This window comes from Amblyomma americanum, chromosome 1 (genome assembly GCF_052857255.1).
Source record: "Amblyomma americanum isolate KBUSLIRL-KWMA chromosome 1, ASM5285725v1, whole genome shotgun sequence".
Lineage (NCBI taxonomy): Eukaryota > Metazoa > Arthropoda > Arachnida > Ixodida > Ixodidae > Amblyomma > Amblyomma americanum.
Window position 1 is genome coordinate 401150709 of NC_135497.1, and position 13474 is coordinate 401164182.

Consider the following 13474-nt stretch of genomic DNA (forward strand, 5'->3'; position numbering starts at 1 on the left):
CCCTTAGTTTCCGCATGCCATCAATGATTGGAATAAGCAGCCCCATTGCGTTGTGCAATGCCAGTCCGAAGGTATGTTCCGAGCACTGTTGTCGGACTTGTGTGATGCTCAGTGCCCAGTTGTTGTTTCCCGCTTTTTCTTTCGTGTTTTTGTTTTTCAGACTTCGAATCCAGTGAACCCTCAGTTGACGCTCTATTTTTTTCCGCCATTATTCCAAGAAAAATTAATCAGCTATTATAACCTAATTATTCAGTTGAGCAGTCACCATGATTTACTTGCATTCTGACATCCGCCCACACAGGTATTACCATACCGCAAAGCTGTCTTTCTAGGTCAAAAAGCCAATTTTTAAACTTAATAGTGGCGGGCTTCTCTGAAACACCTGGCAGTATATGCACGCGAAAGGTTGGCGTTGGCCGCATCCCTGGCACGTTTTGAGAGGAGGACACTCTCAGAGGACATTGTTATGGGCTCTTGGCCGGTGTCCAAAGAATCTTCCCAGGGAACACGGGTCTCGACTCGCGGTTGCGACTAGGCACGCTGCTCATGTGCTTGTAGTATTCCCACTCCCCTTGTGCAAACGTCGCAAAATATCGAAAGCGATAGTTTTACGACAGCTTACTATGTGGGTCCGTCATTTTCGGTTTTTGGATGTGTGCGCATCGTAAAACCAGTGCAATAAATACTATATGCTCACATTTCGGCAAACTTCACCGAGAACCGTGCATATAGTATTAGCGGCCTGCCTAAGTGTGCTATTTGAAATAGCAAAAGAAGAAGACGATGGGCACCATTCACACCTCAGCAAGCAGCCTGTGGAGCATCTGAGAAAAAAAAGACAGTTCCTCGGCAAGTCGTTCGCATTTGAAGGTGGGTATTCTTCCTTACTCGCTTACGCAAAAGCGAGAAGCACGCCTCCACCCGATATAATGAGCCGTGAAGAGCGGTGCCGCCGTCACCGCTGCCATGATTACCTGTACCCACTACTGGCGGTTTTCACTGTCGCGGTTGTTGTTGTTCTCCTTACTGGCATTACACGTTGTTGCACTTGTATACGTAAGGTTCCAAATAACTGGCAACACTACAGGCAGTCGATTACCACTCTTGAAGCTGTGCCCTACAAAGCCTCATCACTCAAGGACATTTATGGAGGACATTCAAGAGGCTAACCTTTTTCAAGAAGAGAAGTAAAAATAGGCGCTCGAACGATTTCCTACGATTATTAGCCAGCGTGCGTGGGCATGAAAGCCGCTGATATTTTTCTGCTGCGGAGGGTTTCTTTCCTTTGAAGTAAATCTTATCAGATTTCACAATATCAGGGCAAGCCTTAATCCAGCGGTTAACACTAGTTCTCTCTTGGCACATGGCGTAGAGAACCCCGCCTGACAACACGGGTGCGTCCCCAGGTTGCGCAGACGCAGCACTGTTTAGTCAGTTTTAGCGCAGAGCTTTTCCCCAAGACACGCTGACGTCACTTGAGCATTGCGTTTTTGCCGAAACTGTTGGCAGTAATTATCAGACGTGCCCCATTCAGAGCACGCATTCAAAATTATTTTGTGCCTCAGAGAAGAAATCAGTTACCCTGCGAAAGGTCCAAAAGCATCAGCAATCGAGCAGGAACTTAAGGTACGAAAATGCGCACATGTTTGGCGCCGTTAACCTTATCTGGGCTTTAGAGCCAGCACCGCTTCACTACTTGCCCGTGGCACCCACGTACAGGTGCAGTCAACCTGAAAGGAAACACACAAATGCCGGGTGCTGACAACCGGCCGCGTGTCTTTGGCTGCTCAAAATGATTAAGGCATTCCTTGCCGCGCTTGCGACGGGCGTAGCTAATTTTAAAAATAGCAATACGCGGCACACAAGCAGTGCGGTGTGTATAGCCATCCCGTTTTTTCTAAAAGGAGGCTTTACACCGCGAAGCACAACGTCTCAAATTTTTTGAAACATTCACAGGATCTCGGCTGGCAGGAATTGATACATGCACTCATGTTTCCTTATCATATTTATGGCTTGAACATGAATCGCCGTTTTTGATGAGTTTGTTTACTGCAGTACACTGGGTGCAGTCTCCATGGATTACCACCGGTAGATTCTGACCAGACACTTCCTGCATTGTAAGAAATGTCTGCAGCTGCACCAAAAGGCAGAAATAATCGGGACTGATAATAAAACCAGTGGTGCCGAAGAAGTCAATTATCCGAGAGTAATTAAAATTTAAGTAAATACAGTTTTACAAGCAAAACAAAGAAAAACGCGACAAGTGAGGATCAAGTAGCTGGAGATGTGGTGAAAGACGCTGGGGATATTGTGCCAAAAGACTATAGCCACCCTTCATGCGCAGTGCCTTGTGACCTCCAGCAGACCGGAAGCATGAAATAGTTATAACATTGAAATAAACGATAAGGAAAAGGATTTAAAGACACAGAATTGTAGGCCTATGATAGCTTATAACTGTCCGTTTGTAACAGGGAATTTACTGTGATAACTTGCTGAAATAATAAGATAAATTCTGGCCTTCAGTCAGCCAAAGTAACTGGATAATTTGCGAAAAGGGTATGTGGCAATAGAACATATTCACACCACCAGTCATACTGTGGAATATCTGGAGACCACCGCCAGCCCTTACAGCTTGTAGCCCAGTGTTCAGCGCACACGGATGAAGACAACAGGAACAGTAGACACTACAAGCGCTGTACTCTCCCTGTGTCCTTCATCAGTGCGCGCTGAATTTTTTTTTCAAGATGAACTACATCCGACTAGCACAACTCGCCATTTTTTTTCTTGTAGCTTTCATACATCACGCAAAGGTATTCGTTTCAGCGGAAACCATGCAGGTTGTCGTAGAGGCATATATATGTAGACTGCACAGTGCCTATTAGAAAATAATAAAGTGGTGCCATAAAATTTGTAAACGCAAATACGGCATTGTATGTCCTCCTGCGCAGGCAGCACAGGCTAGCGTGCGCTGTGAGGAGCATCACACTTGGAACTCGCGCTGCAGTGGCACCTTGACGAGCGTACGCACTGCCTTTGTGGCCCCAATCGCTTCGCTGTATAACCTCTATGCTCGCTGCCTACTACAAGCGGCGATAGCTATAGGAAAAAAGGTGCACTCACAGGATCGCTGCATGCCACGCATGACCAACAACAACCATTTTAAAGTTGTGTTGAAGCCAAACTTCCGTGTTTTGGTGCGAAAGGAGTACTTCACTAGCAATCCTGAAAAAGCCGATGGGTCTCGGTAGCCTCGACCTTTCACCGTTGACCTTTGATGCTAGACATTCGATCCTTGACATATGAGATGAAATGACTTGGATACAGAGTGGCTAGGGTAAGGTCACGTGGTACGGAAGTGTAAAAGAAGTTGCCGTGGAGGACAATGTAACGCAATGTCTAGGCAAGAGTTAGGTGAATTCGAAGGACAAGTTAAGGCAGTGTCTAGGCAATAGTCATGCTAATTCGAAACGAAGTGCTTCCACACATCATACTAAAACTCTGCCATTTTTGTTATTTTTATTACATTGTGAGAATGAGAACGCCCGGAGTAGGCTTGATTACCACTGGGAGCAATGGCGTTCGTGATGACGACTAAGGTGGGAAATGATTGATACATATTTCAAAATTCGCGCTTGGTGCTAAAATTTTGTCCTAATCTCCTAGGCTAATTTCCTTGTTTATGCCACTACACCTTGGCCAATCCCCCCATATTAGTATATGTCATGCTTTAAGAGGAAGAAGAAGAAGAAGAATATAGACAAATTAAGATGAGGTTCACGCACAGTGCTTAGACTAAATTCCTCTCCGGACGAAAGCGACCATCCTGGTTGCGAGTTAGAGTGATTATAGGCGACGAGCAAACGGCTTGAGGCACGAGACGTGGACGATCTCGATGCCACGACAGCGGCGATCAGTAACAGGTGTAGCGGGTGCGACACGATTGTTAACAGGGACACATGTTCAAGCACTGTATAGGGGCCAATATAGCGCCTCATAACTTTTTCACTTAACCCTGGTGTGCGCAGGGGTGTTCAGAGTAAAAAAACCTCATCACCGGGGTAATAAGGAACTGAACGGTGGGTAAGGTGATAACTTCGTTTCCGGGAGGGGAGGCCTGGTAAGCTTCTTTGCTCAATCGCGGAAGTTCACTGCAATGTGTAATGCAGGAGGCATATTGGCTAATTGGTGATGGGACGCTGCTGAAGAGGGGACGGGGACAAAAGCAAGATGCCTCCATGACGAAGGTAAGGGATCGGCCATAGACACGGAAAAACGGAGAGTAACGGGTTGTTCTTTGTAGCGCAGTATTTTAGGAAAAGGTAACAAATGGGAGCAGGCAGTCCGAGTTGGTAGGGTCAGGTTGAATGTAGGCGGAAAGCATGTCCGAAAGGGTTCGATGGAAGCGTTCTGTGAGGCCATTGCTTTGGAGGTGATAAGCAGATGTTGTTTTGTGGGTGGTAATTGGTGCATGAAGAATTTGCTACAAGACGGCAGAGAGAAAAGCCTTACCACGGTCGTTGAGAAAAACAAGAGGGGCTGCGTGGAGCAGAAGAATGGCGTGCAGGGAAAAAGGCGATCTCTGCAGCAGAGGCGGAAGGAAGAGCAGCAGTTACTGCTTATCTGTTGAGATGATCCACTGTGGTGAATATCCAGCGATTACCCGCATGTGTCAACGGCAGAGGTCCGTATAGGTCGATGCCGGCAACATCGGACGGAGTGAATGGGCAAGTAGAATTGTAGGCGGCCCGCAGAAAAAGACATTGACCTTTTACGGCGTTGGCGGGAACATAGGAAGCGACGCATTTTGCAACGCAGGTTGAAAGGCCTGGCCAGGAGTAACGGCCTTTAAGGTGATCGTAGGTCTTCTGGAAGCCCAGGTGACCAGTGGTTGAATCATCGTGCAACGCTTCAGTAATGTTCCGTTGATGTTCAATGGTCTTCTTTGTTGGTCCGATCGCGGGCATTTAAGGTGCTCAGAAAAGGTCGAGGAAAAGATATCATCCAGGTAGCAAAGGCAAGTCTTCCATATGAGGTCCCGGAGAATTGTATCAATCATGCTCTCGCACGTAGCGGAGCGTTGCACAACCCAAAAGCATAACGTTTTATTCGCACAGCCCATTCGGGGCAGTGAAGCGTGTTTTTTTCGTCGGGATCCTCATGCATAAGAATTTACCAGTAAACGGAGGTCGAGGCTGGAGAAAAATTCGGCTCGTTGTAAGCAGTGAAGGGCGTCGTCAGTGCGAGGAAGTGGGTATACATCTTTGCTAGTTATCTTGTTCAGAGCATGATAATCGACGCAGAAACATACCGAACCATCCTTCTTCTGCACTACCACGACTAGTGAGGACCAAGGACTGGACGAAGGACGTATGATGTGATGATTCAGCATGCCAGTGGCATTGGCCTGGATATTCATGCGTTCGGAACGAGACACTCGATACGGGCGGCGACGAACAATGTCGGAGCCATCAGTTCTATCTAATGGGTGGCTGCACATGTTTGGCCCAAGACTGGAAACTTTTTGTCAAAGGAAGAGGCGTGCTTCTTCAAGATAGCGACTAAGGCTTGTGTCGTGTCTGAAGTGAGGTTGGGGCTGATGGTAACGTAAAGTGTCTCACCAAACCAAACAGAGAAGGATGCCGATTGTGCGGCTTTGTAAAGCGAGAGAAGCGTCACAGGCTTAGCTCTGGCGATTGAAGCGGCAGTATAGATCCTTGGCGCTGAGTAATAGGCTCAGGCGTAGTGTAGAGGCGGCCAGTAGAATCTGAGCGCATGAAAAACGAAGAAGCGACGTAACAATAATAATTCCTTAGGACAGAAAGCACGGGCTCGGCACAACCAATGTGTCTCCATCGGCAATGTGGGCTTTTAAAACTGGTATGAAATCGTCGCAGACAGGATACAGGACATGGTGAGCAGCTGTGACCACGTGGTCAGGCGTCCGGTCAAATAGGTCACAGATGGCGGTTTGTGTTCTCGAGAAGTGGATGACCACATGTAATGACAGCGGACGCTGATGAAAGGAAATCCCAGCCAAGAATGAGTTGATGAGCTCAGGAAAATAGCACAGCGAGTTCGACGTGATGGCGGATGCCGTTGATAGTGGTCCGAGCGGTACACTGTCCAGAAGGATGTGTCGGAGCCTCATTAGCAGGACGTAAACACAGACCGAAGTAGAGAGTGCGGAGATTTTGTCAAAAGTAAACACAGGTCAGACCGAATGACAGAGAAAGCGGCGCCGGCATGAATTAGTGGTTCTGCAAGAGTTCCTGCAACTTCTGCGAAAAACATATTGGACGGGACCGGAAGAGGAGTTGCAGGATGAAGTGGCGGTGCAGATTTTCCTCCGGAAACTGCACAAGTCAGCTATCTGGGCTGCGGTCCAAGTGCTGAGAACGTGGGTGAAGAGGCGATGAAGAGCGATGGAAAGGTGTCGGTGAGTGGCTGCGCGATGCACGGACGGTCGATGTTCGGTCAGGAAGAGTCGGCGGGGAATGGGAGCGAAGAGTAAGCGGATAGTAATAGTTGGAGCGGTACGGAAACTGCGGGTACACGTCGGCGGGTCGGGGGTCACTGTAACCAACACGCTCGTCACAAATTCGCCGGCGACAGACACTGACGACATGGCCAGTAATTCCGCAGTAAAAAAATACGGGACGGGCTGGACGCGGACGCCATACAGGAGGATAAGCAGCGCGAAAGGTTTTTGTAAAGAGATGCGAGGTTTTGATGCACAGATTCCGAACGGAATGGCAAGGAAGGTGACGGTGGTCTCGCAGCAGCGTTAGAATACGTTGGGACACAGCGCTGGGACATAGCACCCTCTCTTTTTCTTTCGCCGTCCCCCCCCTCCTCCGGGCATGCTCCTTGGAAAGATATATATATATATATATATATATATATATATATATATATATATATATATATATATATATATATATATATATATATATATATATATATATATATATATATATATATATTTATTTATTTCATTCTCAGGATACAGAGTGCAGTACAGAGGGGAACAGCAATTCACAAAAACATAGAAGATAAAAAGGTAAGGGGGGCAAGTACTGATCCTTGAGAAACCCCAAAACAAAGTGGTACAGTAGAGGAACCAGCGTCATTAACGCTGACAAATTTAATATGAGAAGGAAACCCACGGATCCAGTTAAGAACTGACGGGTCAATGTTCAGCAAACTTAGTTTATTTAACAGTAGTGAGTTATTAACTTTATCGAATGCTTGAGCAAAGCCAAGAAATATGCAGTCAGATGAAAAAGCGGAGTCGAAATAGAAGTGCCATTCGTAAGTGAAAGAAAGTAGTTGAATGTCACAAGACAAACTTTTGGAAGCCATGATCTGTTAGAGAGAAGAAATTGGTATCCCCCAGAAAATGAACAATATGCGCAAATATATGTACCATTGTTTTGCATGCTATTGATCTCAAAGATATGGGTAAATGGTTAGATGGATTCTTTTTATCTCCGGCTTTATGTACTGGTATGACCCCGGCAGTCTTCCAATCTTAAGTAGCACACCATGATTATACGATTGTGAAAATATGCATTTCATGATGATAGAACGGTACTCTTTAGCATTCCGTATAAATTTACCATGTATACTATCAATCCCGCTAGAATATGTTAGTTTCAAATCGATAATCGGTATGATGCCTTGCAAGTCGAACATGGTGGGATCCATCGCGAAATGCTCGCACGGTTGGAGATCGGGACGTTGGATAATCTTGGATGAAGGAGGAAACGACTTAACGAAAGTATCATTTAGTACAGTAGCACAGAGGTGGTCAGGAGCAGGCTCACCGGCGGGTGCAATAACGACACTTTATTTGTGTTTCCAGGTTTAATTATGTTCCAGAATTTTTTAGGATTAGTCTTCAAAATCTTCAGGAAGGTTATTAAGGTGGATTTAGTAGACTTCAGAGCTGGTTAGTGTGCTGAATCAGCTCTCTTGTATGGTGTTCAATGGGCAGGTTTTAATTAATACTTCGCATGTTCAAAAAGTGTTTCTTTTTGTTACGAAATGTTAGAAAACTTCGCCGTTCCTGTCATGAAGCGTGCGGCTGTAAGAAGCGGCATCGCTATTGGCGACTCCCCATCACCCGTGTGAATGTGCCAGTCCGTAACAGAAGATATGCTGCCCCCTGACCCGATCGCTCAGTCTCCGGGGGAAAAATTTAGGGGGGTCCTCCAGCCCCCCCCGCAGTCGGCACCTATGTCCCTAGATGGTCGAAATTCTTCCGGTGCCCTCCACTGCGGCATTCCTTTCTTTCTCTTTCTCTCTTTCTTTCTTCCTTTCTCTCTTTATTTCTTTCTTTACTTCTTCATTTCTTTCCTTCTTTTCTTTCTTTCACTCCCAACTTCTTATCCCTCCACGCACGATGCGGTTCGGGTATCCACCGAGATGCGAGACAATTACTGCGCCATTTTCTTTTCTCAAAAACCAATTAATTTTTTGTTCTCAGCGTTTGCGCGCATGGCACAAAGACCTAATTTCCTGTTCTGCGGGAAAATGTTGAATCGCCGTTTACAGTGAAAACAGACCAAACGTCCCGAACACTGTGTCGCTTGAAAAGAAATTGAAATTCGTCATACCGCCCCAGTACCCTTTGCTACAAGTTCATATTCGTTCTCTTTTTGATAACAGCAACAGCTGTGCAATATCCAGGAAGTGACCGTTTTAGTGCAAAAGCACTACTAAAGGGGGTAAAACCCAACCAAGAATGTCATGGCGCCACTGACCTTAAAGTTGCAGAAATAAGATATTTTGCCGTGGCTAGGTTTCGAACCCGGGGCGGCGGCGCAAACAGGTGATCTTTGCTGGTCACTGCACGAGAGCATTGGGCTATCTCCGCAGCCGATCCCACCTCCAGTCAAACTGCAACACACTCTCCAGCTGTGCATCGCACGTCGCCGTTTTCAACAATGTCTATCTGCGGCGAGGACAGATCACATCAGATTAACCTCGATAAGAGCTTAGCCTGAGTCTAATATCTTCGCCAGACGTGCCGATGGCCTAGCAAAGCAAAAACAAGAGCCAACCAGGCTAAACACAAACTTTCTCACGTCTACATGGTTTAAATACACTAACCCCGTGCCACTTTTTTCATTTCGAGATTTCAAACCTTGCTTGTAGCGCACGTGAATAAAAATTAAATGTTTCTTTTTTGTTACCACCAGCACTGTTAACTTTTCGCTTAATTTTAAAAGGCTGGTCGTTTATCCCGCGGAGAAATTGGGAAGAACGAATGGTGGATTTCTTTACGCGCCATAAAAACAAGGTAGTGAGCTATGAGGCATGGTTTAATGGAGGGCTGAGATTTAAATTCTACCATCTAAGGTTTTTTGACAGGCAGCGATATTTCCGTACACTCGGGCTTTTGAAGTTGTCCTCGATAGAAATACTGACGGCGCCTAAGTTTCAACCTGTGACATTAATACTCACCAGCCGAGCGGCACAGCCGGTGACTCACTGTGGCTGAAAAATGGACAGCTTTTAAACAGTGTGTAAATATAATTGGTGGTTGAAAACAACGTGAAACAACACTCTTAATGTTTTCGTTGCAAAATGAACTGATGCCGTTATATCTAGGCAGACCCTTTCATACATTACCCCGTAAAGACACCGAGGGAAAGAGTTGAGATCTAGGCCAGTTAGCACGTAGTTATGGACTGGATATTTTGTAGATGAGCAAAGCAGCCTCTTGTTTGAAACTGCCTCGCAGTGCTGCCATGGCCGACAGTTGCGAGAAGGGCCCTTTGCCGTTGCTGCGCCAAGAAAAGGCCGCGCTTCCTTCACGTGGGAGGAAAAAGAGCTCGCCACGTCACTCGGGAAGCGTACGGAAAGGCTCACAAATGGCGGTGCTCCCTGCCGCCGAGCAGGGGCCACATTCTCAGGTCGCGGAAGAGGTGCCGAGCTTGCCCCAAGCCGACAAGGACGCCTCCTATTGGCCGGTGAGCGACAAGCAGCTGCCCTCGTTGCCGGCGGGCAGCGCGACACCACCAGCTCTGCCGGGACTCGAGGAGCGACCTGCGCTGATGAGCAGCCAGACAGAACCTGCTGTCTTGCCTGGAATTGAGAAGGAGGCATTGGCCTCAGGCAGCGGGAAAGGCACGCCGCGTAGTTCTAGAAGCGGGAAGGGCTCGGTGCGCTCGACCAAGACCGAGAAGGACCCGTTTCCTTTGTCAAACCAACCGTCAACGTCACCACCACAACCGCCACGTGGGCGGAACAGTTCCTTGGTCAAGGGCGTGGCCGTGCTCCTGGTGCTTGTGATCGCCCTGCTGGTCGTCATGGTCATTCTGAAAGGGGCCAAACCACCTCCCAAAGGAGACGTATTGGACGGCAACGCTTGCCAGTCAGACGACTGCAAGCGAGTGGCCAGGTTGCTGCTAGAAAGCCTCCAGCCGAACGCGCCGCCATGCGCCGACTTTTACCAGCTCGTTTGCGGTAGATGGAAGCACGCGGTAAGCTCGCGCGGCGCTGGACGCCTTGTGGGGTGACCTACTCTGTTAAAAGTCAGTGATCCGCATAGCAGTGATAAGCGGCGTTCGGGAATCCTTCCACTTAGAGGAAAGCATGCAAGTTATACTCTGTTATGTTTTCTTTTGAGTCTCGGGGCGCTACTAGGTTTCAAGATTGAGACACGAAAACTTAGCCAAGAAAATTAAAGCACTATAGACAACAAAATTTGGCTTGCGTGTTTTTTATTTCAAATGATGCGTTAGACTTCATTATACATGAATCACTTCGTGGTATTCGCTTACCAATGCTAAATAATTTATAACTGAATTTCTTCTTGATGCCGTATCGATTTCATCAACCGAAATGACGCAGGTAAAAAACAGCAATATAACTGTTCATAAGTCATTTGTTATGATTCCAGCTTTTGAAGCAAACTGCTTTCAGCGTTCTAGTTAAGTGAATCTACATATCAGCGTTTATATTGCAGGTTTTTGTGTTTCACATCACCTAAACTGGAACTACATGCCACAACCATCGTTCGGTTGAAGAAACCGGAACAGCGTTAGAAAGGAAATTTAAAAAAAATTATTCAGCTGTCGTTGGTAAATACCATGCTGAAATCTTCGCATTCACAATGTCTAACGCATTATGTGCGAGGAGATAAAACGCAACTAAAGTTAGGTGTCTGTAGTCCTTTAAGGTTTGACTCCGGCGCCGATGCAGCTACAAACAGCAGTAGCTTAGAGCAAAACACGCACAAGCAGCGAAAATATTCCTCCCTCTGCAAGACGTGCAACAATAAGCATTATAATAATAATGAAGTAGAAACCATTACTGACCTGCAAGTCACACTAAAAGCAAAGAGAACGCGGTTTCTTAATTCGATTACAGCAGCGTCGTTCCATATATTTAAATTAATCTGTAATTTTTCAGTACGGCGTGCTTTATAAAACCAACAACACAGAATACAATAATCAATTCATCCCCCACTTTGGGCACTTTGACCAGAGGGCACTTTGACCATAGAAGTTGTTCGCTGTTTACTTGTTACGACACTTGTATTTCTTGTTCCACGTGCACACGCAAAAACTGTCACTGCGTATAGCCGGACGTGTAATTCCGGATTATGCTATTAGTAAAGCATGCGCAGTTATTCGCTATTTTTTGGGTGCCTCCCTTCCGTATCGTTACATTCGGTCTCTCCGCGACGTCTTAGCAATGGTCTTCGTTGTCCAAAATGTGACATGGGCAGTTACAATGGAATTAGTGCGTGAGGTCTAAGGCAAACTCTGCAGAGCGCTGGCCTTCGAATGGAAAGGTAGGCACAGTCCGAGTCCCGACTCGAACTGAGGTGTATGGTCGTCTTCGCTTTGGTACCCGGACCACTACCGGACGGCATTCTGACGTATCACACGAGGGTACCGGAAGCTTTGGTAGAAACATGCTTGTACTTCGGTGTGCTTGGCCTTGGACATGCAGCCTATATAATTTCAATGAAGTTGGATCAGTCACTAACTTTTTCTTTTGCAGATAGCCTGAAAACTTAAAAACAAGGAGTACATTTTTTTGCTACTTTGTGAAAATCGAGCACGTCGTAGCTATTCTGAAACCCTAGAGTGCTTCGAGGATTTCTGCGGCGGCATCCCTTGCAAACTTCATTCCTTGCAAGCTTGCTTCCTGGTTTTTCCAAAATTTGCGATAATAGGGCGCGGTTTATACTGTTGTGCTCGCGCTTCCTTCCTGCTGTGGAGTTCGGCGAAGTTGGGCATGGGGAGGATTCCCTGAAGACCACCGCGAGGGTGGGTGAGCCCTCTGGGGGAGACGTGGCTGCAGTAATGCCAGAAGCAGCGACGACAATAGCGTCCCCACGTGTTCGAACAGGAATGCCGGAAGCAGCGACGACCTTAAGAATATTCGTTCCGGTCCTCAGACACCGAAGTGCGGTATCAGTGTGGTCCCCTTCGGTCACGCTGGGATTGAAAAATTGCCCGAGTGCAGCACCTTCGACAGAGCTTCCGCGCTCCGGTCACCAGTACAAGATCATTTAACCCCTGCTGGGAGACAGCCTGCATTCCTGTGTCATGCAGGCGCCTTCCGGGTCAACATGGGCGCGATCCGGACGCACGTGCGCGCCCACCTGTAGCCAGCATGGACGACAACGTGACCGGGTCCTGTTCCCTTTCCCTCGACCGAGCTGCGAGGAAACATCAGGACCGCCCTGCCGTGGGTGGTACCATCAGTGCCATCGTGTGATTGGACATCATTCTTCGAACTGTATTCCCCAGCTAGGGATCTGGGGAATACCAAGTGTATTTAAGGAGCTGCTGGTTTGGTACCAGAGAGAGCCCCCTTCTTGAGAGATACCAGAGACTCCCGACTGCTAAGAAGCTCTCTTTACTGTGAAGCACTCTCAGTTGCCCGTACTTGTACATTATGTAAATAGTCCTTGTATAAAGTTTTCCAAGTTTTCTTCCTACGATCGTCTTCGTCTCTTCTCCGGCCCAGTCACGCTACCTGAATCTCGACAACTGGTGGCAGCGGTGGGATGCTGCTACCTGTATCCCAACAACTTGTGGCAGCGGTGGGATGCTGATACCTGAATCCCGACAACTGGATGGCAGCTGTGGGACGTCCAGGTGAAGTTACCGGCTCCAACGGAGCTCGACAGCCGCGGGACCGACGTGCGTCAACTATACCTTGGCAGGGTGAGTGCCCAAAGTTTACCGTTCATTTCGCCAGACCGTACTAGCGCAGGCAGATGCTAGGTGCGGATTCCTGTAATCTGGGAAATCGATTTAGGGAAACGGTTTTGACCACTTCAAGCCAGGGCTTTTGCTTTTGTGGGCTTGCTAATGCATAGCGGAACTCACGATGGAGAAGTTAAAAGTGCAGGAGCTGCTCGAAGTTTGCCAGGATCTGGGGATTTCGCTGCGTTCTGCGAAAAGAAGAAAAGAAATTCTCGAGGTTATGCGGCAGGAGGAGGTGA

General features: G+C 47.4%; 1 protein-coding gene across 1 annotated transcript; it reads left to right on the top strand.

The window, feature by feature from the left end:
* The first annotated feature begins 784 nt into the window (after positions 1 to 784).
* Positions 785 to 10638, top strand: LOC144102347 (uncharacterized). The gene is made up of 2 exons (XM_077635643.1): positions 785 to 870; positions 9749 to 10638. Exon 2 carries the CDS (start codon positions 9756 to 9758, stop codon positions 10524 to 10526), a length of 771 nt encoding a protein of 256 aa, XP_077491769.1. The 5' UTR covers positions 785 to 870; positions 9749 to 9755; the 3' UTR covers positions 10527 to 10638.
* The last annotated feature ends 2836 nt before the right edge of the window (positions 10639 to 13474 follow it).